This window comes from Carcharhinus amblyrhynchos, chromosome 29 (genome assembly GCF_965287045.1).
Source record: "Carcharhinus amblyrhynchos chromosome 29, sCarAmb.v2.hapA, whole genome shotgun sequence".
NCBI classification, from domain to species: Eukaryota; Metazoa; Chordata; class Chondrichthyes; order Carcharhiniformes; family Carcharhinidae; genus Carcharhinus; species Carcharhinus amblyrhynchos.
Genome location: NC_137352.1, coordinates 12,784,922 through 12,810,264, shown reverse-complemented (window position 1 = coordinate 12,810,264; position 25,343 = coordinate 12,784,922). Strand labels below are relative to the sequence as shown.

Genomic DNA, 25,343 nt, shown 5'->3' with positions numbered 1-25,343 from the left:
GGTTTAATCCGTTCCACATGCATTGTTACAAGTACATTGTTTGTCTTCTATCCTAAGTTGTGCCTCACTGACAAATTCATTTTTTTTATGCAAGATGTGGCCTTAGGCAATGAAATGCTTGGTAGAAGTTCCATCGATCCCCAGAATTCATTATATCCAAGCATGAAACCTAAAGGGTCCTGTTGTACCCTGAGCATTGAGTGGGTGTCCAATTGGATGTATGGAATCAAAATGGTGAGAGGAGCTTTTGTCGCAGATTCCTGTCTGAGTTTCTCCAGCTTCCCCCTCATTTGTAAGCTTCTGTCTTCTTTCTCTGCTGTTTTGGACTTTCTTCAGAATTCTCTTTGACCTCTGGTGCACTTTGCATGCATCGTCCTTGGTCTCCACTCCTCCCCCTTATCTGATATGAGCCTAGGAATTCAGTTGGACAATATCCATTTATTGGACCCTAGATGGCCTCTTTCCATGGAATCTATAGAATTGCTCAGAGTGCAGAAGGAGGCCATTCAGCTCATCAAGTCTGCACTGACTTCCGAAAGAGCATCCCACACAAGCCTCCCTCACCTCACCCTTTCCCTCCCCCCAAAGCTTTATCCCCATAATCCTGCCCATCTAGCACAGCCAATCAGCCTAACCCGCACACCTTTGGACTGTGGGAGGAAACCAGAGCACCCGGAGGAAACGCACTCAGACATGGGGAGCACAGGCTGGAATTAGTCCAGGTCCTTGGCTCTGTGAGGCAGCAGTGCTAACCACTATGCCACCTCCAATATGACAGACAAGAAGAGCCTGCTTATCATGAACCAAACATACGTCACCTTCTGCAATGGTAAAGGCCCAACTTATCATGGACTATTCCTGAAACAAAGCTGAGAATCCAAAAGGTCCCCCACTGTAAGACTGTTTGCTCTGGGACAGCCCTGTGTAGATTACACGAAGGAAACTCAGATCCAGAAGCAGAGGCTGGAACGTACAAGGGTCAATGTGCCATCTATTTCCAGGCTGTGTCATTCAAGAACCAAGTGGGTAGCTGTGTAATCTGTTAAATCCAATATTGGTGTGCTGAGGAAAGAAACCAGTCTGTAAACAGATTTCTTTCCAAGCCTGCAGAGTAAAGATGTGCACTCTTCCAATTCCCTCCAACACCCAGTACGAACACTTCTTTTTCTATTCATGTAATGAAACCCTAATGCTTTCCCAATTGGAGACAGCTGCTCTCGATTACCAAGTTAAAACATGTACAACTCAATTCCAACATTAGCAGTCTCCATGCACCTTCCACTGCAACCCTAGCCTGGTAATAAAAGCTTGCAAGTTCGCTTTAATCCTGTGGTTTTCTGAATCCTTTGAAAACCTGCCTGAGATGGAAATGTCACTCTCTCTGGGAAGCTGTGGGCTGAAACCCAGTGAACTTTTCCCCAGCATCCTGGTGTATCAGTGTGGGTTCCCTAGTCAAAAGCTCGACACCACGTGGCACATTCTCGTAGCATTGATTTGAGCTTTCTTTTCACAGGTACAGCGCGCCTGGGGGTAAGTTTTTGTGTTCTGCCTCTTGGTAATGTGTTACTCCACGTGCCTTTTGTAGGAAGTGCCTGTTCTGGCACTCTTGTTGTACATTTCTTCTGTCATAAAGGAAGTTTGTGGCTTCACGCCTTGCGGTGACTGTTAATATTCAGAAGCGGTCAGCGGGTTTCACTGTGTTTCTGCGTCTGTACGGAACAGCTCTCAAATGCTTCTAACTCTGGAAGGTTGATGTGATTCTTTGCTTTTGATTAATGGCAGTGATGCAGAGATGCTAGGTTTACCACAACTGAGCTCTGAGCTGAGATGTCTAATTCTTTTCATTGGCCCTAGCGATTGGCATCGTAAACAACTAGGCTTGTTTTTATGAACATACTGAATTCTTTACTGCTGTTTTTATTAGACTGTCTTTTTCTCCCATTTTCTTCCTCCCCGTCCACTGAAGACATTGATTCACCCTGGGGTATCTTTCCACATGAATCTTGCACCCTGTCAATATAAACAGTGTGTGACCGTGAGAATCATTGTAGCTGAGCCCAAACCTATTCTTTCCAGTACACATGCCAAATGTACATTCCAGTATGGATTGTGAGATAGCTATCACACACGGGATGCAATGGCCTCATGGTATTATCACTAGACTATTAAACTGGAAACTCAGTTAAAGGTCTGGGGCCCAAGTTCAAATCCCGCCACAGCAGATGGTGGAATTTGAATTCAATATAAAAAAAATCTGGAATTAAGAATTTACAGATAACCATGGTCGATTGTCAGAAAAACCCATCTGATTCACTAACGTATTTTAGCGGAGGAAATCCGATGATCTTACCTGATCTGGCCTACATGTGACTCCAGAGCCACAGCAATGTGGTTGACTCTCAACTGCCCACCAAGGGCAACAATGGATGGGCAAAAAATGCTGGCCAGCAGGCGATGCCCATGTCCCAGGAATGAATAAAGAAACAATTGTTACTGCGCAGAAGGAGATCTTTCAGCCTGTCCTCGCTATGCTGGCTCTCCGGGTGAACAATGCACCTCGTACCACTCGCTCACCTTCTCCCCATAGCCCTACAGGCTCTTAATCCAGTTCCCTCGCCAATGCCTTAATTGATACTTCCTCCTACGCAGTTTCAGGCAATGCATTCCTCATTACTCACGGTGGTGTGAACAAGTTTTCCTCATGTCAGTCTTGCTTCTTTTGCCAATTACCTTAAACCTTTGCCCTCCTTTTTTCCATACATCCACCACTGGGAATGATTTTTTCCCTAGCTACTCTGCCCTGATCAATTATGATTTTGAATGCTTCAATCAAATTTCCTTTCAAAGTTCTCAAGGAAAGGAATACCAACTTCTCCAATTTATAGAATTATATAGAATTTATAAAAGATTTCCTACTGTGCAGAATTTGAATTTGATTTGATTTATTATTGTCACATGTATTATTATTGCAGTGAAAAGTATTGTTACATGCACGCTATACAGACAAAGCTTACTATTCATAGAGAAGGAAAGGAAAGAGTGCAGAATGTAGTGTTATAACCATCACTAGAGTGTAGAGAAAGATCAATTGCCAAATGTACATTCCAGTATGGGTTACGAGATAGCTCATAACCCATTCAAAAGCCTGATGGCATCAGGGAAGCTGTCTTCAGTTGGTTGATATGTGACCTCAGACTTTTGTATCTTTTTCCCGACAGAAGAAGGTGGGAGGGAGAATGTCCAGGGTGTGTGGGATCCTTAATTATGCTGGCTGTTTTTCCGAGGCAGCGGGAAGTGTAGACAGATGAATGGGAGGCTGGTTTGAGTGATGGACTGAGTTGCTTTTGATTTGTAATTGTCGCATGGATTAGCATACAGTGAAAAGTATTGCTCCTTACCTTGAAGGAATCCGTTCGGCCCATCGAAACTGCACCAACTCTCCGACAGGGCATCTTAGCTCTATCCCCATTATCCCACATATTTATCCCGCTCATCCCCCTAACCTATGCATCTTGGAACACTAAGGGATAATGTAGCATAGCCAATGCACGTAACCTGCACGTGGAAATCCACGCAGACACACAGGGAGAACGTGCAAATTCCAAACAGGATCACCCAAAGCTGGAATTGAACCTGGGTCCCTAGTGCTATGAAGTGGCTGTGCTTGCCACTGTGTCACCATGCCCTACGCTGACAGAAGCAGGAAATTCAACTGAACTGCGTTTCTCTGCACTTCATTGGTGCCAGTTACCACCACAGCCATTAGCCTGCCTGATATCTGCTCACTTAGACCAGGGATCAAATTGAAACATTTCTTTGTCAGTGTGGCTCAGCATGACCCTGCACTGCACGGGAAGCATTGCTGTTGAAGCTACTGGCAGCTCATCTTTCTATTGTGAGAATATTGGACATTATAAACAGGAGCACGAATTGTAATTCTAAACTGAACAGGCACCAACACGAGCTTTTCAGGGGAGGTGGTAAAAAATAATGGACGTAATTTTCCACACAACCCGTCGCGTGATTAGAGGTGGAGGAGGCAGCCTGCCATTGCAGGTTCTGGTGTTGTCAGTGGGGTTTCCAATTGAACACACCCTTGTTGCAGGGAAATCCGTGATGGGGTGCACTGTCAGCAGGACCAGAAGATCTCGCTGCCATGAATGTCCGGAAAGTTCTGGCCATGATTTCTCTGTGCTGATTGAAGAGATATCTGGTCCACTCAATCAATGCCTTGGAAAAAGACAAGTATATAGACCAAGAATCCACATTGGCACTGGAGGTGTCTGCAGACTGGAATACCCCACTGTAAGCAAATGCAGCAGCCGGTTTGCAAGGTGCAACAAATAGCAATGAAATAAATGGTCAAATAATGTGTCTGTGATTGTTGAGGGGTATTTGTTGGCCAGGGTGCTGGAATAATTTCCTTAGATTTTCAGAATAACTTGATTAATATCTGTGTTTGTGTTCAGTCAGGAATGTTTAAAGGTCCACGTAATTAATTGCAATCTATGGAAGATTAAATATTTACGAGGCCATGGTTGCAAGTGGTAAGAACAATCAAAGATCATAGAATCCCTACAGTGCAGGAGAAGGCCATTAGGCCCATAGAGCCTATACCAACCCAGAGGATTGATAAAATTCGAATGGGCAAATGTAAATTAGAGCATGTAAAAATGAAAAATGGCAACGATTTACTCAAAGAACATCAAACCAACCAAGAAACAGTAGATATATGCTCCAGCTCTGACAAAGGGTCATCTAGAGTCAAAACATTAGCTCTATTCTCTCCCCACAGATGCTGTCAGACCTGCTGCGATTTTCTGTTTTTGTTCAAGAAACAGCAGACTTGACATTCAATTAGGCCAAGCCCGGCACAATAGCAATCAATAAGATAAATTGGATTGGATCGAGATGCCCGCTAAGCACCGCAGGGGTTGGTGTGTGTTATAGACCCTTACAACAACATTTTGATTTAACGTTTTAAGTTTCCTTTGGACTTTGGTTTCTGTTCGGGCCGTTCCCCCCCATCCTTCCTTTTTGGGGGGGCTGCCCGTCTTAATTTGTCCCTAAGTTAATTTGAGTTTGTTTACTTTTTAGGTATGTAAAAGAGATACCCAATTGAGTAGAGTGAGAGGAGGGCTTAAACCATACAGAACTATTCCAATTCTAGTCATTAGAGAAGTTATACAAGCCTTGGAGGCAATTCAATTAAGAGTCTCGGAGCTGATTCCCAAGGGTGAGTTTTAACTCTCTCCAATCAGTGCAAATCGAGTGGAGAGTGGCATTAAAATGGATTAGCTCCAATCTTGACCAGTCTGCAATTTAAACATTGCCTGTTTTAGTAGCAGTGCCACCCACCAGTAACCTCATGAGCAAATTCAGAAACACACAAGGGGCTAAATAAATCAGATCCTGAGAAGGGCCCTTGTTGGGAGTCTTACAGAAAAAAATAAAAATTCTGCTTAGAGGGACACAGAGGAATAGGGGTGCATCTCCAGTAGTTGCCCCACCCCCTCTTTTCTCAACACATCCTCCACCAACCCTGTCTTGACTTCTGTTGACCTGGTTTATCACCATTCCTCAGTTGCAAGATGCCTCATTGTATCTTCTCTCTGGGACTTGCTGGGGATCTCTGGGCTGGCCAAGCAGGGAATCACAGAGTGAAAAAAGTCTTCCTGGCATTTGAATGTTACTCGGGTACAATTCCCACCAGGAGTGAAAATTAGCTCTCCTTTATCCAAGTAAATTTTGAGAAAATGTTAGCGAAAGTTAGCCTTTTCAGTTTTGATGATAAGTGACCAAAGGGGTGGCCTTGTATTAAATACTATACAGCGTGGAAAAGATAAACACGGAAAATTACTTCAGATTGATGTCAGAGCTTACATGTTCTCCCTGTATCTGCATGGGTTTCCTCTGGGTGCTCTGATTTCCTTCCACAATCCAAAGATGTGCAGGTTTGATGGATTGGCCATCTTAGTGTCCCAAGATGTGTAGGTTAGATAGATTAACCATGGTAAATCTGTGGAGTTACAAGGCAGGGAGTGGAGAAGGCCTGGGTAAAGTACTCTGTTAGAGAGTCGGTGCAGACTTGACAGTCTGAATGGCCTCTTCTACACTGTAGGGATTTTTTCAAAGGCAAACTCAGGATTAATATAGGGGATTTTTTTCTTGACAGAATGAGCAATACATGGAACAATCCTCCATGAGAATAGTAGAAGGAAACCCTTGCAATATTTAAGAAATAATTGAATGTTGCACTGGGCAAACTGTTGCATTCTCTGAACTAAAATGGCCATAGGTGTGTGCTGCCTTCTATCTATTTTGTGATCTTGTAAGTTGGGTGTTTTGCTGCCACTTTGATTCTGTGCAATTTACATTGGTATTGTGGTTGCTGTAGTGAACAGGGGCCAGTAGAGTTCAGTAAATAATTTATTAACAGGCTCGCTCCGATAGGTCACAGTGCTCACTCACATGGGAACTGTCACCGCGGGGAGATTGAGGTTGAAGCCAAGTCATTTTTTGGGGGCAGAGTGGGTGAGGCTCTTCTCGGCTTTTCCCTGTGATGGACGATATACCAATGTTTGATGCTGTGCTCCATCGTTGAGTGCTAAACGTTTCTTCAGTAGCTAAATACACACCAGAAAAGTTATGAAGTGGTGAGGGGAGGAGATTGAGTTGATTGCTCTTTGATGACCAGAGAATTGAGATTGTGGCATTGTTATGCTGTGGATGCATCTGGAATAAACACAACTGGGATTGAACAGTAAATATAATTTATCTGATGCACTTCAGAAGAAAAAAATTACATGGCTGAAGTGTTTTAACTGGCTGTATTGACCTTTCTTGTAAAAGCAGATTTGGACTTTTCAGTTACTTATTGGCAGACCTTATGAGGTCGTTGCTATGGAGACCTTGAGCATTTTTGTAAAGCCAAGTCTGACAATCTTTCCAGAAAAATTACGTTGCCTGTTGACTTTTATGTTTGTTCTCTCTATTTTTGAAGGGATCTTCAGATTTTGTCAATATTTAACAGTAAATTCCTCTCTGTTTATTCAATGTAGCACATCATTAAGGCTTTGTTTTTGGCATAAATGTAACATGGAGGAAATGCTAATTATCTTAGTATTTATATATTTTTTCCTGTTGAGTATCTCTGTGGTCTAAGTAAGAAAGCTGCCCTTTCATTTCTGCACTATGCTATCTCGATTTGAATGCTGAGAAGCACATCATTTATTTATTATTGTCACAAGTAGGCTTACATTAACGCTGCAATTAAGTTACTATGAAAATCCCCTAGTCACCACACTCCAGTGCCTGTTTGGGTCCATTGAAGAAAAATTTAACACGGCCAGCTCACCTTTCGGACTGTGAGAGGAAACTGGAGGACTTCAAGTTTATTAGTTTCACAAGTAGGCTTACATTAGCACTGCAATGTACTCCAACTCAACTCGATTTTCAAGTTCGCTGATGACACCACTGTTGTGGGTCGGATCTCAATGACAAGATGAAGTGCGTGAAAGAGATAGAGAATTTGGTGAATTGGTACGATGACAATCTCTCCCTCAATGTCAGCAAAACAAAGGAGATTGTCATTGACTTTAGGAAGCATAGTGGAGGACATGCCGCTGTCTACATCAATGGGGACAAAGGCTTCAAGCTTTTAGATCATTAATAACCTGTCCTAGTCCCGCCATGCGGATGCTATAGTTAAGAAGGACCATCAATGCCTCTATTTTCTCAGGAGTCTAAAGAAAGTTGGCATCTCTGCTACAACTCTCACCACCTTCTACAGATCCTTTCTGGTTGTGTAACTATTTGGTACGGCTCCTGCTCTACCCAAGACCGCAAGAAACTACAAAGGGTCATGCAGGAAGCCCAGTCCATCACTCAAGCCAGCCTCCCAGCCATTGGCACTGTCTACACTTCCCACTGCCTCAGTAAAGCAGCCAGCATAATCAAAGACCCACGCATCACAGACATAATCCCTTTCGCCGTCTTCTGCTGGGAAAAGGATAAACAAGTCTGACACGTACCAGCCAATCCAAAAACAGTCCTTCCATGCTGCCATCAGATTTTTGAATGGACCCACCCCGCATAAAGTTGATCTTTCTCTACATCCTATCTATGACTATAACCTTGCCTTCTGACTCTCTCCTTTCCTTCCCTATGTAAGGCATGCTTTGTCTGTATGGCACACACAAAATTGTACTTTTCACTGTGTACTAATACATGTGACAATAATAAATCAAATTAAATGAAGTTGCTGTGAAAATCCCCTAGTCACCACACTCAGGTGCCTGTTCGGGTACACTGAGGGAAAACTTAGCATGACGAACATACCTAACGAGCATGTCTTTCGAACTTTCAGTTTCCTAACCCCACAGGCACGGAGAGAATGCGTAAACTCCACACGCACCCAAGTTGGGAATTGAACCTGCATCCCTGGCGCTGTGAGGCAGCAGTACTAACCACTGTGCCACCATGCCGTCCATCAGTGTGTCTTGTTATTTTGATTGCCTTATTCGCCAAATATTTCCTCCTCTTTGTCCTCCATTCTTTGGCCAAGGTTCTGCATTTTGGCAGAAGGAGCCATTCGCGCTATTCTACTCAGCAGTCTACTGTGTTACACGTAGATCACGTGCCATTGACTGGATTTTCAAACAGCCCAAGATGCAATAGGACTGACTTCCAGATATATGAGAGTTTACAAATTTAAGCAGTAATATTTATTGAGATCGTTACAAAGCGAAGACTTATTAACATTTCTGTCAGGCTAATTCAGTGTTGTATTATCGAGTTCTTGTTACTCCACCATTTTTTTTAATACAAGAACATCAAGTAGTACAACTACATGCTGTATGTTAGTGGGCTTGTCAGGGAATCTGTGTTAATGAGCTCGGATTTTGATCCGCCAACTTAACAGCTGTAATTCCAGAAAAAAAACTGCTTCATTTATATTTTTTTTCAACACAATTCTCGGTACAAGGCATTGAAAAAAAGTGCTTTTGTTGTGATCTGGGAGAATGTCGCATGCCTTTTCCTTTCCTGGGGAGTTGAATCATTTCTCGGTCATGATGCATGCCCAAACAGGAGACTGTTGGGCTGATTAATGCACGTCAAGATGTTAAATCCTCTAACTCTTGTAATGAAACATTGGCACAGGTTCAGACTTGAGCAAGGAAGACATTGAGAGCCTGCATTGAGCTTCACTAGCTGTCTGGTCTTGGAGCTGAATAGATGTGTTAGGTACACACTGTGCACCTTATCGCGTTAATGACTGCATTGCTTGCACTGTACTGTACAGCAAGTTTCCCCCTCCACAGGTTATCGGTAAATCTTGAGTGCTATTCATGTTCTCGTGATGGCTTGTGTTTTTTTCTCTGTCAGAGCTTTAATCACACGTGGCTAATGCTGACTTCTAAACTTGTTTTTCTTTTGTCTTTTCTCACCCCTCCCTCTTCTACCCAAACCGCTCTTTTCTCACAGGGGCTGCACAAGAGATCGAAGGTAGAGAAGGACAAATGCATTTCATAAGCTTGGACTCTCTCTGTTTCACGTGGGGACCTCTTTAAAAGGGAAAAGAGCTGCAAATTGGATGGCCAGCCATTGCACCAACCCATGCAATAATCATTCAGTATCTTGCTTTAAAAATGCAACCTGAGGTCTGGTACTGGGGGATATAAAGATGCAATTATCAGTGATGCCCTTTAGTTTGCATTCTAATATTGCCTTAGGCCACTAACAACAAGTGAAGGAATAACCCAAAAATTGATTCTTTCGTTTGGAATCTGGACTCTCTTCAATTTAAATTTCTCTTGTCAGTTGTGTGGAAACCATGAGGTTAAAGCTAAATCTCACCATTAGAAATTTGCTTTTTGTTTCTTGCCTGGCCATTTTAACATCAAAAAGATTTTCAAAGTTAAAGTTTATTTATTAGTCACAAGTAAGGCTTACATTAACACTGCAATGAAGTTACTGTGTAATTCCCCTAGTTGCCACACTCCAGCACCTGTTATGGTCAATGCACCTAACCAGCACGTCTTTCAGAATGTGGGAGGAAACTGGAGCGCCCAGACAAAACCCACACAGACACAGGGAGAACGTGCAAACTCCACACAGACAGTGACCCAAACCGGGAATCGAACCCGGGTCCCTGGCGCTATGAAGCAGCAGTGCTAACCACTGTGCTACCGTACCTCCTCCTGTGTTCTCAAAAACTCTGTTCTCCAGTGATTATCCTGGGAACTCCAATAGCAGACAGAAATGACTTGGCCGGAATTTCTTGGCCGTTCACGCTGGAGAGATTCTCCAGTCCAGCTGCAGTGAACAGAGATTAGATTGAGGGCCAATTCTCCATCCTCGCTGGTAGCGGTAGCGGGGCGTGAGCATCTGGATGATTCCGGATTTTGTGCACGCTTTGCTTCCTTTCTTCTGTTTTAAACATGGGCATTCTACAACCACAACAAACTTGCATTTCTACAGCACGCCTTGGGAGGCGCCACTGAACATTGTGACATTCTGCTGGTTCGTGTTTTTAGACGTTAAAATGAAGAGCTTGGGAAATTAGGTTGTAACTGAATTGAGGGCACAGACTGTAGCTGTGCATGCATCATAAGAATGAGGCAAGTGAACCCGTATGGATAAAGCAGTGTAGCTAGAATGTTCTGGTTGCTCCTTTTTGGACAAATACGATGAATTCATTGTTATAAGATGTTATGGTAACTTCGTGCAGTGTTCCGATAGCCAAGTTGCCTATTGTACGTTGCACAGGGGAGTTTCTTTGCATTGCCCTTGTTCTTTCTTTCAGTGGCTTCATCTAAAAGCTGCCCTTCTTAAAAGATTTCTTTCAGGGAAAACAATTTCTGCTCTTTAGGCATGATTGCTCTGATTCCTGTTGAGCCCGTGGCAAGATTGTGGGGAGGAGGAGAGAGAGAAGTGTGCTACGTTTCGTGTTTTTATCCGGTTCCAGTAGAAAATATATATCTGCTTCATTAGATCACTCCTCTGACATGCAACTTAATGTGGGGAATCACCAGTGTAAATGTATTTCCTGCCAGCCTACAAGCCAAACATTGGCGTGCCATGTAACACTTACTGTCTGCTGTAATTTGCCCTCGTTGGCTCCTGCTGGGATTTGTAACACTCTCACCCTTTCTTTTACAGGCCCTTCAGCCTGTGATGTTGTGCCGAACATGACACAAATTAAACTAATCCCTGCTGCCTGTCCTTGTTCCACATCCCTCTAGTCATAGAGAGTCACAAAGGTTTGCAGCATGGAAACAGGCCCTTTAGCCAACCCCTAAGCTAGTCCCAATTGCCTGCGTTCGGCCCATTTCCTTCTGTACCCATCTTACCTATGTAACTGTCTAAATGCTTTTTAAAAGACAAAATTGTACCCGCCTCTACTACTACCTCTGGCAGTTTATTCCAGGCACTCACCACACTCTGTGTGAAAATTTGCCCCTCTGGACACTTCTGTATCTCTCCCTTTTCACCTTAAACCTATGCCCTCTAGTTTTAGACACATCTACCTTTGGGAAAAGATATTGACTGTCTAGCTGATCTACACCCCTCATTATTTTATAGACCTCTATAACATCACCCCTCAGCCTTCTATGCTCCAGAGAAAAAAGCCCTAGTCTATCCAGCCTCTCCTTATAACTCAATCCATCAAGTCCTGATTGCATCCTAGTAAATCTTTTCTGCATTCTCTCTAGTCTAGTAATTTCCTTCCTATAATAGGGTGACCAGAACTGTACCAATGTCTTGTACAACTTCAACAAGGTGCCCCAACTCTTGTGTTTGATTTTTTGACCAATGAAACCAAGCATGCTGAATGCCTTCTTCATCATTCTATCCACTTGTGACTCCACTTTCAAGGAGCTATGAATGGATACCCCTAGATCGTTGTTCTGTAACTCCTCCCAACACTTCTGTCATCTGCCCTGCCTATTTCCCAAGAGGAGGTCAAGTTTTGCCCCCTTTCTAGTCAGGCCATCCACATACTAAATGAGAAATTCCTTCTGAATACACTCAAGAAATTTCTCTTCATCCAACCCTCTAATACTGTGGCTGCCCCAGTCAATGTTGGGAAAGTAAAAATCCCCTACTATTACCCACCCTATTTTTCTTGAAGCTATCTGTAATCTCCTTACACATTTCTTCTTAATTTCCCTTCCTTTCATATTTGCGTGCTTATCCAAAACCCCACTATTGGATCAACCTGCCCCACCACCCCTGCCAGTTCATTCCAGACACCTTCCACTCTATGTGCAAAAAAAACTTGCCCCTCCCATCTCCTTTGAACTTTCCCTATCTCCCCTTTAAGTCCATTCCCTCTAGTTTTAGACATCTCAATGCTGGGGAAAAAGCCATAACTAGGGTGTAGAGAAAGGTCAATTTAGTATAAGGTAGGTCCATTCAAAAGTCTGATGGCAGCAGGAAAGAAGCTACCCTTGAGTGGGTTGGTATGTGATCGCAGACTTTTGTACCTTTCTCCTGATTGAAGCAAGAGAGTATGTCCCAGGTGCATGGGGTCCTTGATTATGCTATAAAAGGAGTGAAAGGTTATTGAGATAGGCAAGAATGTGGAAATGGGGTTACAATTAGAGTAGCCATTGTCTTAATGAATGGAGCAGGCTTGAAGGATCAAATAGCCCACTCCTGATCTTAAATCAAATGCCCGTATAGTCTGAAGCGGCAACTGGAAAGAAAATGCACCACTGCAAAATGAAAAATAATAGAATAATCAATGATGAGATAAGGCGCTATATAAATGCAAGTTTGTTCAAGTTCAAAATGGACAGTCACCTTCATTGAGCCATTATCCTCCTTTTCTCTGGTGTTGAGTTTGTATCTGGACTCGAACAAGCAGAAAGCGTTACTTGCTTCAATGCGTACGCTGGTTGCCACACCATGTGCTAAGGCCTTTCGTGAGGAGAATCTCAGTGGAGGGCTCCACATTTTGTGACCGGCGTACCAGGAGCTGAACTCGCTTGGGGGGCATCTTTGCCTTTGGTTGCAGGCCACCCAGATTTTGCCAAGGCCACGTTCTAAATCTTCTGTGGGAAAGTTTAAAATTTAGATCGCTTCAATTAAATTGCCAGGAGACATAGTTTATCCTGATGCGCCCCCACTGCCACCATCCTTAACCACAATTCCCTCCCAATTAAAATTTCCAACAGTGCAGATCCCTCGGACCATTTTTTTTTCTCAGTAAACAACTCTGAGAAACCATGGCCCGTCCTGTGCACATGAATTTTAATTTGGATATAATTCTTCAGCTTGTCGTCCGAACTTCAAATCCCTGCAGTTTGGCCCAAAGTGATGAATCCAGGCTGCTAGTGAATGATCCAATTACCGTCGGGTAATAAAAGAATTTAAAAGCAGGGACTGTCTCTAGCCATCAGGATAAAGGCTGTGGCCAAAATCTCATTTAAACTTAATGGTAGCAGTGAACCGGAAAGAGCCCAGCTTTGATCTTGCAGATGGATTTGTTCTCAGCTGGAAAAGCTGAATACTTTCAATTGTGTGTGCGTGTGTTTTTTTTTAAATATCTTTCTAACAGTTCTTTTGTTTCACCTTTTTGCGTGTTCCTTGTTCCTTTCTCTACCCACCCCCCCCAACCCCCTGCATGTTTCCCATTGCATGCCTTAGAAAGAAGACCTCGGCACGCACACGTATGATATGTACATGGTTAAAATTCCTTTTGGGTCTTCGGTTCCTTTCGTTTAGAATGATGTTGCTTGCGTTTGGTAGAGGGCTGGTGCAATGGCACACCCTGCGCTGCTGTTATCGTCACTGCTTCTCAGTAGCTGACTGCAACTTTGCTGTCTCATCTGCAGGACCCTGATTAATTTGATTGGCCTGCGCAATCTGTTCAGTAAGGCGGGAGACAAGTGAAGGGGTCGGGAGCTGCACACCCTTCCCCAGCTGTGACAGAATTGCTTATTAATTGTCTGATCTTTTATTCATCCGAAGATAGACGACTGTAAATAAGACTGCGTGAGGCAGTTATCTCTTGTTTTTTGCTAGCATTCCAAATTTTTTCGCATTACATGGAGCACAGACAAATGACTTGCAGAAAAGTCAGCTGCTCAATCATATCACTTTCATAAGTCGTGCAAGCTTTCTTCAAGATTAAGGGTGACACGATGGTTAGCATTGCTGCCTCACAGCTCCAGGGACCCGGGTTCAATTCCTGCCTTGGGTCACTCTCCCTGTGTCTGCGTGGGCTTCCTCCGGGTGCTCCGGTTTCCCCCTACATTCCAAAGATGTGAAGGTTAGGTTGATTGGCTGTGCTAAATTGCCCCTTAGTGCCCTGGGTTGGAGGGATTAGTAGGGTAAATGAATGGGGTGATGGGGAAATGTTAACAAGTTAAAATTTATTTATTAGTCACAAGTAAGGCTTACATTAACACGGCGATGAAGTTACTGTGAGATTCCTCTAGTTTGCCACACTTTGGCACCTGTTCAGGTCAATGCACCTAAGCAGCATGGGAGGAAACTGGAGCTCCACGCAGGCATGGAGAGAACATGCAAAATCCACACAGACAGTGACTCAAGCTGAGAATCGAACCCAGGTTTCTGGCACTGTGAGGCAGCAGTGCTAATCATTGTGCCACCGTGCTGCCCAGTGTGATTGTTGTTGGTGTTGACTCAATGGGCTGCATGGCCTCCTGCACTGTAGGGTTTCTGTGATATTAAGCAGTGGGGTTTTATCAGCATTATTTGACCCTCCTCAGTCAGTGTTTCTGGGTATGAATGTGTATTTGTGTATAATTTTTAAAATGTGTTTTGATGATGAATATCTATGGTAACAAGCCCATCCTACCTGTAATGAGTGCGTGCAGTAACATCTCTGCTAACAATCCTAAACTAGCACTTTCCTTTGACTTGGTTTTTTTATAATCATGGCAGCTCCCAGACAGCTTCCAGTATGCTTTATGACTTGTCTATTATAATCTTGTACCAGCTGATCTGTTTATTTTTGGTTTTATGCTTGATATAGCGAGTTTATTCATGGATATGAGCTTTTCTGGCACCTGAAAATAAGTTGCTTTCTTTCCGTTGGAATGCCCCTTCTCAATAAGCTAGCCTGACTAATGCTTGCATCGTGAGCTCACATTAGTATGCGTGTGTACACCGTGAATACTTGGGGAGTTGCTTTTGCTTTTGTCAAATTACCGAGTAACAGTTCCCCATTGTAATGAGTCTGGTTCACAATTCACTCAGTACATCCCTCACTGTTGGCATCTCGTCAAATCTGTCTAAAAGTTTCACAAGCCTCACTCTTAATGGTAATGTAATTAACAAAGCATGTGTGAATAACCTCTTTTACTGTACTAGACTGAATAGAATGATCCTTGAACATAATGATTGCAATTCAGATTTATTGCACAGCTAAGTGAATATCATGAGGCCATCTCTCCGTGTTGTCTCTTGTTGAGATAAGCATCAAGAGTCTCCCAGAGTGTAATTCTCAATAACTGCTGTGGGTTCCCTGGAGTTAAAACGAGTGACCCACCAGCAAATCTACGAAGTATCACCTGCTACGAAATATTGAGCCCTGGAGTGTTCGGAGTCGTGTCCATGAATGAAACGAAAGCGTGTGCAAAATGCTAAAGGTTTCAGAACCAAAAACATTCCGTGCCTCGGTTTAGGGTTGTCACAAAACTGGCTGAGAAATGGAAACTTCACTCGCAAATAAGACAGAAGTTCTGCAGCAGATAGAGATTGAATTGGCTTCAAAATTTGCCTTTGGAGTCAAAATTTTGCCACAAACTGGCATTGGAGTTGGCCAGACCTGGATTATTCCTCACTCGCCTGACTGACGGACAGAATGAGAGTCGTGTCAGAGACGGTGAAATGTGCTGATAATAAGCTGGTGCTGCATCTAAATGGAAAGATTTTAAGATGGCGCCAAATCAAAAGGGAAATCGAGGTGATTTGCCTTCCAATTTATTCCTGAAGCTGAATCTGGAATCTGAACGCTAAATTTCAATACACTTCGTCCTACAGCCTGTCCAGTTATCAAACTGACCACCATATTTCTGACAACTCGTATCCCCCAGAAATGAAATATAAGGTTTGACCAAGCTTTGTTACATCGCCTTATGGAAAACTCTCATTTATAATGGCCTTGCACAAATTAAAAGGATTGTAAACCTCAACAGACCTAATGTTATGAATGAGACGGACACCCAGGAAGGTCCTGTATTCTGTTTTCTGTTCTGAGTTGTTAACTTCATCTGGAAATGGTCTCCATATTCCTGGACCAGGGAGAAGCAAAAATCCTGCCACTCAGTTACTCAATCATATCATTTTCATAAGTCTTGCAAGCTTTCTTCAAGATTAAGGGTGACACAGTGGTTAGCACTGCTGCCTCAAGGCTCCAGGGGCCCAGGTTCAACTCCTGCCTTGGGTCACCCTCCCTGTGTCTGCGTGGGTTTCCGCTGGGTGCTCCGGTTTCCTCCCACATTCCAAAGATGTGAAGGTTAGGTTGATCGGCCATGCTAATTTGCCCCTTAGTGTCCCAGGTTGGAGGGATTAGTGGGGTAAATGTATGGGGTGATGAGGAAATGTTAACAAGTTAAAATTTACTTATTAGTCACAAGTAAGGTTTACATTAACACTGCAATGAAGTTACTGTGAAATTCCCCAACTTGCCACACTTCGGCGCCTTTTCCGGTCAATGCACCTAACCAGCATGTCTCCCAGACTGTGGGAGGGAACTGGAGCACCCGGAAGAAACCCACACAGGCATGGAGAGAACATGCAAAATCTGCACAGTGGTTAGCACTGTTGCCTCACGGTGCCGGGGACCCAGGTTCAATTCCAGCCTCAGGTCACTGTCTGTGTGGAGTTTGTATGTTCTCCCTGTGTCTGTGTGGGTTTCCTCTGGGTGCCCCGGTTTCTTCCCACTATCCAAAGGCGCCGCTTAGGTTAACTGGCCAAGGTAAATTACCCCTTAGTATCAGAGAGACTAGAGTTACAGGGATACGGCCTGGGTAGGATTGTTATTGGTGCAGTCTTAATGGGCCGAGTGGCCTCCTTCTGCACTGTAGGAACTCAATCTATGATTAAATTATTACTTCACAGGGTTGGGGAGGGTGCCACTGCAAAGTTAGCATTTGATATAATTGCCCTTGAGAAGATGGTTGAAGAAGGATAAATTTTAAAGTATATTTGTTAGTCACAAGTAGGCTTACATTCACACTGCCATGAAGTGCAAATCGGCTAGTGGCCACATTCCTGTTCAGGTACACTGAGGGAGAATTTAGCACGGCCAATTCACCTAACCTGCCCATCTTTGGACTGTGGGAGGAAACTGGAGCACCTGGAGGAAACCCACACAGACATGGGGAGAATGTGCAAACTCCACACAGACAGTGACCCAAACTGGGAATCAAACCCGAGTCCTTGGCGCTGTGAGGCAGCAGTGCTAATCATTGTGCCACCGTGCTGCCCCAGCTCCTGGGTGGTACAAGAGGAAAATTCTGTCCCATAAAGAAGGAGATGATGGAGCTGAATTCATAATTCGAAGCCCAAGATAGAGAGATTTTTGCTAGCCAAGGCAGGTCACTGGAGTTAAGATACAGGTGAACCATGTTCTTACTGAATGGCTGGAATGGACCAAGACTGAATAGCCTCCTCCTGGTCACAAGCAATTCCCTGAGAAAAGAAAACATGTGATATGAATGCCAAGTTGGGATAAGATTATACCAAACTATGATTCATTGGTGGTTCTCCACATGGATCTGTGGCTTAAGAAGATACAGGGCAAAGGAAAGATTGGTAAACCATTTTGGCTGCATCTACCTTCATTGTTTTTTTTCCATTTTACAGCAGTCAGAACTTGGTAGATGGCATTTCAGAAACAGAACACAATTTTCTCGTACTAAATTACCAACTGCTGAGTGAGGAACTTGGAGAAACTGGTCTCTTGGCCACTGATGAATTGTGAATCTTAAGATGTGAAAGCCTTGTCAATCACACATTCTAAAGCTGGCGCTCATGTTGCGATGCAATTGGAGCGGTGTGGTGGGGGCAGCAGATCCCGGGGCCTTTGTACTCCAAATAAGGCAGTGCAAAAAATATTAACCAACAGAAAGCGCACCATAGGTGTCCAATACAGTAGTAGCATCCAGCCCCACGAAATCTATTTTTATACAGTCCATAAAATTATATTTAAACAAGCTCACAGCTTCTGTTAGGATGAATCTCTGTTGTAAATGTATTTCTGGAGTTGCTAACTCAAATTTTGCAACTGTTTATCAAATGTGCCATACAAATATTGGCGCGGCGAAATGCAGGTCACACATCACAGATCAGTCAATCACCCTGATAATTCGATCAGAAAAATTGGGCACCGATCCACATTATGGACTATATTCTGTAGTGCTCTAAATATATAAGTAATCAAGCTGGCCATTTTGTGGGTAGAAAGGTTTCACAAGCAATAACCTACCCTGTTTTTGTCGATATCCAATGGAAGAAGTTTGCTCCTCTTGTACTCATCTATGAGATCTTTAACATCCATCTGAATCAATGGATCAGCGACTTGCTTCTGGCTGACCTAACAGCTAATTACTTCCAACACTGTGGTACCAGCTCCTTACGCTGTTAATTTGAGCCGAGGGTTCAAGGGCTGGTGGGGGGGTGCTTGAAGCCACAGCCTTTTGACTGCAAGTGCTCTTCCTAGTTACACCAAATTTCCCAGTTCGATTTGAGTTCGAGCCCAAATTCACTTTACTAATTTCACTATTCTGCACATAATTTTTGGGATCCCAAATCTTAGAGTGCCTACAGTGCAGAAGAGGCAACTTGGCCCTTTGAGTCTGCACTGACTTCCTGACACAAGTGTCTTACCCAGAACCTCTACCCCTCCTTATCCCCATAACTCATTTCCCCTAGCTAATCCATCTAAACCACACATCTTGGGACACAAAGGGGCAATTTAGCATGGCCACGCCACTTAACCTGCACATTTTTTAGACTGTGTGAGGAAACACACACAGACAACCAAGGCCAGAATTGAACCCGACTCCCTGGCAGTGTGAGGCAGCGGTGCTAACCACTGTGCCACCGTGCCATTGTGGAAGTTCCCCTCCAACCCACTCACCATCCTGACTTGGAAATATATCACTGTTCCTTCACAGTGACTGAGTCAAAACTCTGGAATGCTCATCTTAATAGCATTGTGGGTCAACCCATAGTGCATGGAATGCAGTGATTCAAGAAGGCAGCTCACCACTACCTTCTCAAGAGCAACTCGGGATGGGCAATGAATGCTGGCCAGCCAATGATGCCCATGTCCTGCGAGTGAATAAAAAAAATTTGAAAGGCAAGTAGGGGACAAGAAAATGCCATTTCCGTGCTGTGATTCTTGCCCTGGCCACGCACAAAAATACTCGTTGGGAGCGTTTGTACTTTGTGATCTTAAACAGTAGATATGGAGGATTTGTAAACTCTTGCTTGTTAACGTGTTGACTTTCAGGTGAAAGTTACAATAAGGTATGAAAATCAAGTGACTTTTGATGTCGAGTTTTTTGCAACGAGCCTGCTCCAGAAGTCGTTTCCCGAAGCTTTGGTGCTGTAAAAAGCAAGATTTGTGATTTAGCTCCTGTAATTAGCAATCTCGGGAGATGGTATTCATCTCATTCCTTTAAAAAGAGACCTCTGCCTCTGCTATTTTCTTTGAGATAGCATCATGGAATTTAGGCTCTGCGAAACATCGGAAATAAGGCTTAGTAATAGATTAGTCACTTCGCTCCTGAAGCAAGTTGCTTCAGACTGTCCTTTTCTTCATTTTTTATCATTGACTGGACATTGTGTCACATCCTCCTCACATGCTTGTGCAAGTTCAGTCAAGGGAATGAGTAGACACGATGAAATGTGATTCATTCCTAGATTTGCGATAATTTTAAAGTTTATTTATTAGTGTCACAAATAGGCTTACATTAGTTACAGTGAAGTTACTGTGAAAACCCCTTAGTCACCACAATCCAGTACACTGAGGGAGAATTTAGCACAGCCAACCAACACATCATTCAGACTGTGGGAGGAAACCGGAGCACCCAGAGGAAACCCACACAGACACAGGAAGAATGTGCAAACTCCACACAGTCACCCAAGCCGGGAACCAAACTCGGGTCCCTGGTGCTGTGAGGTAGCAGTGCTGACCACTGTGCCGCTGCCCATCTATATCAGATTTAAAAGATTATTACATTTATTATGTAGCTTTGGAAGAAAGACATTGCAGTACTTCATAGAATCCTGCAGTGCAGAAGGAGGCCATTTGGCCCATCAAGTCTGCGCCCACCACAATCCCACCCAGGCACTATCCCCATAACGGCACACATTTACGCTTGCTAGTTCCGCTGATACTAAGGGTGCAAACTACCTAACCTGCACATCTCCAGACTGTGGGAGGAAACAGGAGAAGCTGGAGGAAACACACAAACTCCACATAGACAGTGACCCAAGCCAGGAATTGAACCTGGGCCCCTGGTGCTGTGAGACAATAGTGCTAACCATTGTGCCACCGTGCCAACATCTTAGCCAAAAGGTTGAGATAGCTTTGAAAGATTGCATCAGGCAATACCTCCGTTAAACTGATTCGGCTAACCTGATCTTTATACCCTAGCCTGAGAGATCACCGTGCCTGATCATTGACTCTTCCTTGCCAGGTGACTCCATTGTGTGTTTCTCCACTGTTCCTTGTAATAACAATGGAGCTGTGTTTGGATGATCTAACATGGTTATATAATTGGCTCTTTATTGTCAATTAAATGTGGCTGCAAGGCATTTATTTTCTATCCTCTGCAAAAAAGTTAAGAGTACCGGTAAGAGTTTGAACCTTGAACAAACAGTGTAGCTTTATTCAGGCAGAGTGTGTGGTGACCCAAGTGGATACAAAACCCTGAACCAGAATGAGCGAAATCTTTACCAAGCTCTGTGAGCCAGAGTGCGTGTCACCCTCGAGTGTTGGACCAGAGTTTTCTCAGTAGAATAAATGCCATCTAATTCATGCCAGGTGACTGAAGATGAAATCCGCCTCGAGCCTCACCAGACTGAAAAAAGGTCCTCCTCATTTTGTGGCAGAAGCTAATCATGTTTGTGATCAAGAAGGCGAATGGGATGCTGGCCTTTATAGCGAGGGGGATAGAATATAAAAGCAGGGAGGTCTTGCTGCAACTGTACAGGGCACTGGTGAGGCCGCAGCTGGAGTACTGTGTGCAGTTTCGGTCGCCGCACTTGCGCAAGGATATTTTGGCCTTGGAGGGAGAGCACAGGAGGTTCACTAGGCTGATACCGGAGATGAGGGGGTTGGACTATGAAGAGAGACTAAATAGACTGGGTCTGTACTCGGAGTTTAGAAGGATGAGGGGGGATCTTATAGAGACGTATAAGATAATGAAGGGGGTGGATAGGGTAGAGGGAGAGAGATTCTTCCCGCTCAGAAAGGATAACAGGACTAGAGGGCACAGCCTCAAGATAAGTGGGGGGCAGTTTAGAATGGAGTTGAGGAGGAACTTCTTCACTCAAAGGTTGGTGAATCTCTGGAATTCTCTGCCCGTTGAAGTGGTGGAGGCTACCTCGCTAAATATATTTAAGTCACGGGTAGATAGGTTTTTGGTAGGCGGGGAATTAAGGGTTATGGGGAGAAAGTGGGAAAGCGGAACTGAGCCACTTCAGATCAGCCATGATCTTATTGAATGGCGGAGCAGGCTCAAGGGGCTAGATGGCCTATTCCTGCTCCTACTTCTTATGTTCTTATTATGTTCTTATGTTGTTTGGTGTGGCAGGTTGTTGTGCAGAGACCCGCCAAAGAGCATTGTTTCATTTCTCTGTGTTTCTAACTGTTGCTTTTGATTTGTGAAGTTGACTCCCAGAATCTGGTGACAGATGACGTGGTGGTGGTGGAGGGCGAGGTGGCAACCATTAGCTGCCGAGTGAAGAACAACGACGACTCTGTTATTCAGCTGTTGAATCCAAGTCGACAGACGATTTACTTCCGGGACGTCCGGCGTAAGTTTCCAAGCTTCCTGCAATAATTACTTAATGTTTTCCTTTCAGTAACTCAACAGGGAGCCACACCCAAGCAATGCCTTACACTGTGTGCGTGTGTGCAAGCATATATGTGTGCATGCGTGTATGTATGTACCTCTGTGTTTTCTCCCCTATCCCCATCCCTAATCAGGAAGGCAATGGCCTCATGATATTATCGCTAGACTATTAATCAAGAGACTCAGCTAATGTTCTGGGGGGACCCTGGGTTCGAATTCCATCATGACAGATGGTGGAATTTGAATTCAATTATAAGTATCTGGAATTAAGAATTATGACCAAGAAACCACTGTTGATTGTCACAAAAACCTATCTGGTTCACTAATCTCCTTTAGGGAAGAAAATTTGCCATCCTTACCTGGTCTGGTCCACATGTGACTCCAGAGCCACAACAATATACTTGATTCTCAACTGTCCTCTGAAGTGGCCTAGCAAATCACTCAGTTCAACTAGGGATGGGCAATGGATGCTGGCCAGCCAGCGACGCCCTTGTTCCACAAATGAATTTTTTTAAAATTGCCCTTAAGGCTCATCATCATCTTAAACACTACTACCTCATGCGATGTAGATACACCCATAGTGCTGTTAGGGAGGGAGTTCCAAGATTTTGACTCTGCGATAGTGAAGGAATGGTGATATAATTCCAACTCAGGATGATGTATGATTTTGTGGGGAATTTGTAGACAGTAGACTTCATCTGCGGCCCTTGTCCTTCTAAGTGGTCGAGGTTCAAGGGGGTTTGGAAGGTGCTGTCAAAAGTTGCAAGTTTCTGCAGTGCACCTTGTAGGTAGTTCATACTGCTGCCACTGGGCACCAGTGGTGGAGAGGGTAAATGTTTAAAGTGATGGAAAGGGTAGCAATTAAGTGAGTGCTACTTTGGCCTGGATGGTATGAAGCTTCTTGAATATTGTTGACAGTGCACTCATCGAGGCAGTCCACAGTTTTCCATCATATTCCTAATTGTACCTTGCTGATAGTGGGCAAGCTTTGGGGAGCCAGGAGGTGAGTGACAAGACACACAAATCACAGCCTACGACCTGCTCTTGTAATTTAGACGGCTGGTTTCTGGTCAATGGGAATCCCCCAAGATGTTAATAGTGGGCGATTCAGTGATGGTGATACTGTTGTACATCAAAGGGAGATGGTTAGATTCTCTCTTGTTAGAGATAGTCACTGTCTGCGTGGATATGACCTGCCACTTATGAGTCTTACCCCCAATGTTATCCAAGTCTTGCTGCGTGTGAGCATGGACTGCTTCACTATCTGAGGAGCAAAAAGCATTGAACGTTGTGCAATCATCAGCAGACTTATGGTGGAGTGACGGTTGTTGATTAAGATTGATAGATCGAGGAAACAACCCTGAAGAACTCCTGCAGTGGTGTCCTGAAGCTGAAATGATTGTCCTCCAATAACCACAGCCATCTTCCTTTGTGCTAGGCATGGTTCTAGCCAGTGGAGAGCTTTCCCCCTGATTTCCATTGACTTCACTTTTGCCAGAGTTGCTTGATGCCACTCTTGGTCAAATGCTGCCTTGATGCCAAGGAGAATCAGTGTCACCACACCTCTGCAGTTCAGCTTTCAGTCCATCTCTGGAGCAAACTGTAATTGGGTCTGGAGTCAAGTATCTCTGACAGAGCCCTAAATAAATATTGGTGAGCAGGTTTTTTGCAGAATGAATGCCACTTGATAGTGCTGTTGATGACCGTAGAATCCACAAAATCCTTACACTGCGGAGAGAGGCCATTCAGTCCATTGTGTCTTCAACGACTCTCCAAAGGAATATTCTGCCTAGGCCCTCCCCTTTTACCTCTCCCCATATCCCTGCATGTTTACTATGGCTAACCCACAAAGACACATTATTTTACCATTTTCATTCTAAGTGCTGAATCTGGGCATAATGCAGATCCGACTTGGAAATCTGCTTTCAGGCGTCCCCATACACACTCGGCCTGAAAAAAAAATTGCCAGTCCCATTCGCGCTGTCAACGGGACTTAGCGCTCCCGAAACGATCGGAGCTCCGAACTGCGCATGCGCAGTTAGAAAAAAATTTGAAGAAGTGCGCCCGTGTCAGATCACTCTCGGGCTGTAGAAAGTGGAGAAAGCGGCCCGAGAGCGAAAAGCAGGAGCGATGGCCCCCACTCACGTCACTATCCCACTTATCTGCCCCCCCACTGCCCACAGATATCACTATCCCACTTATCCACTGCCCCCCCCCACTACTGAGACCAATCAAACCCCTGCCCCTTCTCCCCCTCTCCTACATGGACCATGGACGCCTCTGCCCCCCCCCCCCCCATCACTCCCCCTTACCAGAGATCCATCTGTCCGCTCCCCCCAACCCACCAGTGGCCTTCTCCCCCCCCCCCCCCCTTCCCCATCCCCAACCAATCCATCAGAGATACAGTGTACCTTGCTTCCCTCCTCCTCCCCCACCCTCAGAGATCGATCTAGCCTCACTCACTCAGCCCCCACCCCACCCAGAGGAACATCTGACCACCTCCTCCTCCCTCCCCACCAGACGGCAATCACCCACCCCACCACCAAACAACAATCAGCCACCTCCGCCCCAGCCCCACCACCAGACAACCATCAGTCCTCTTTCCCACCACCCCCCCCCCCCCCCCCCCCCCCAAGTCCCACCACCAGACAATGATCAGCTCTCCATCCCCACCACCACCACTGGACAACTATCCTCCCCCCACACCGCACCAGAGAAGCATTTGACCCACCGCCTCTTCACCCCCCTTCCCAACCAGCCAACAATCTGGCCTCATTCGCCTCATCTCCACCCCCCCACCTCCGCCAGAGAACGATCTGTCCCCTGTTTCCCCCCTACCGATCTGAGTCAGAGAGCCATTGGAGGCTCTGAACTCGCTCTTCAGCAGCTGGAGCACCCAATTCAAACTTTTATTTCGCAGGTTCGTTTTGGCATGATTCCAGATTGGCGAACGTGGCGGTAAAGGGAAATGCTGATAAAGTTGGGCAGGCAGTTCATTAATTCAATTGAAAGACATGCAAATGCATTTAAATCACTGTTGCGCCCACTTTGGGCGTAAATCAGATCACTGCCATTCCCAGATTTCGGTAAAGTGGGCGTGGATCGTGTTAATGGCCTCACACCCGACACCGCCAAGTTGACGCAATGGTAAAATCGGGCCCATAGAGAGAACTTGCAAATTCCACACAGACAATGACCCAAGCCGGGAATCGAACCCAGGTCTCTGGAGCTGTGAAGTAGCAGTGCTAACCATTGCTACCTCCAAGGGAATAA

General features: G+C 44.7%; 1 protein-coding gene across 3 annotated transcripts in view; it reads left to right on the top strand.

Annotated features, from left to right (window-relative positions):
- The window catches only part of cadm1a (cell adhesion molecule 1a), a 437,492-nt gene that overhangs the window by 305,450 nt on the left and 106,699 nt on the right, over positions 1–25,343 (top strand). For 2 of the 3 annotated variants that reach the window (XM_080214513.1, XM_080214515.1), the window contains exons 2-3: positions 9,487–9,507; positions 21,886–22,032. In XM_080214513.1, the coding sequence (XP_080070639.1) occupies positions 9,487–9,507; positions 21,886–22,032 (168 nt within the window). The remainder of the gene's footprint in view (positions 1–9,486; positions 9,508–21,885; positions 22,033–25,343) is intronic. The other variant, XM_080214514.1, reaches the window with a different exon arrangement.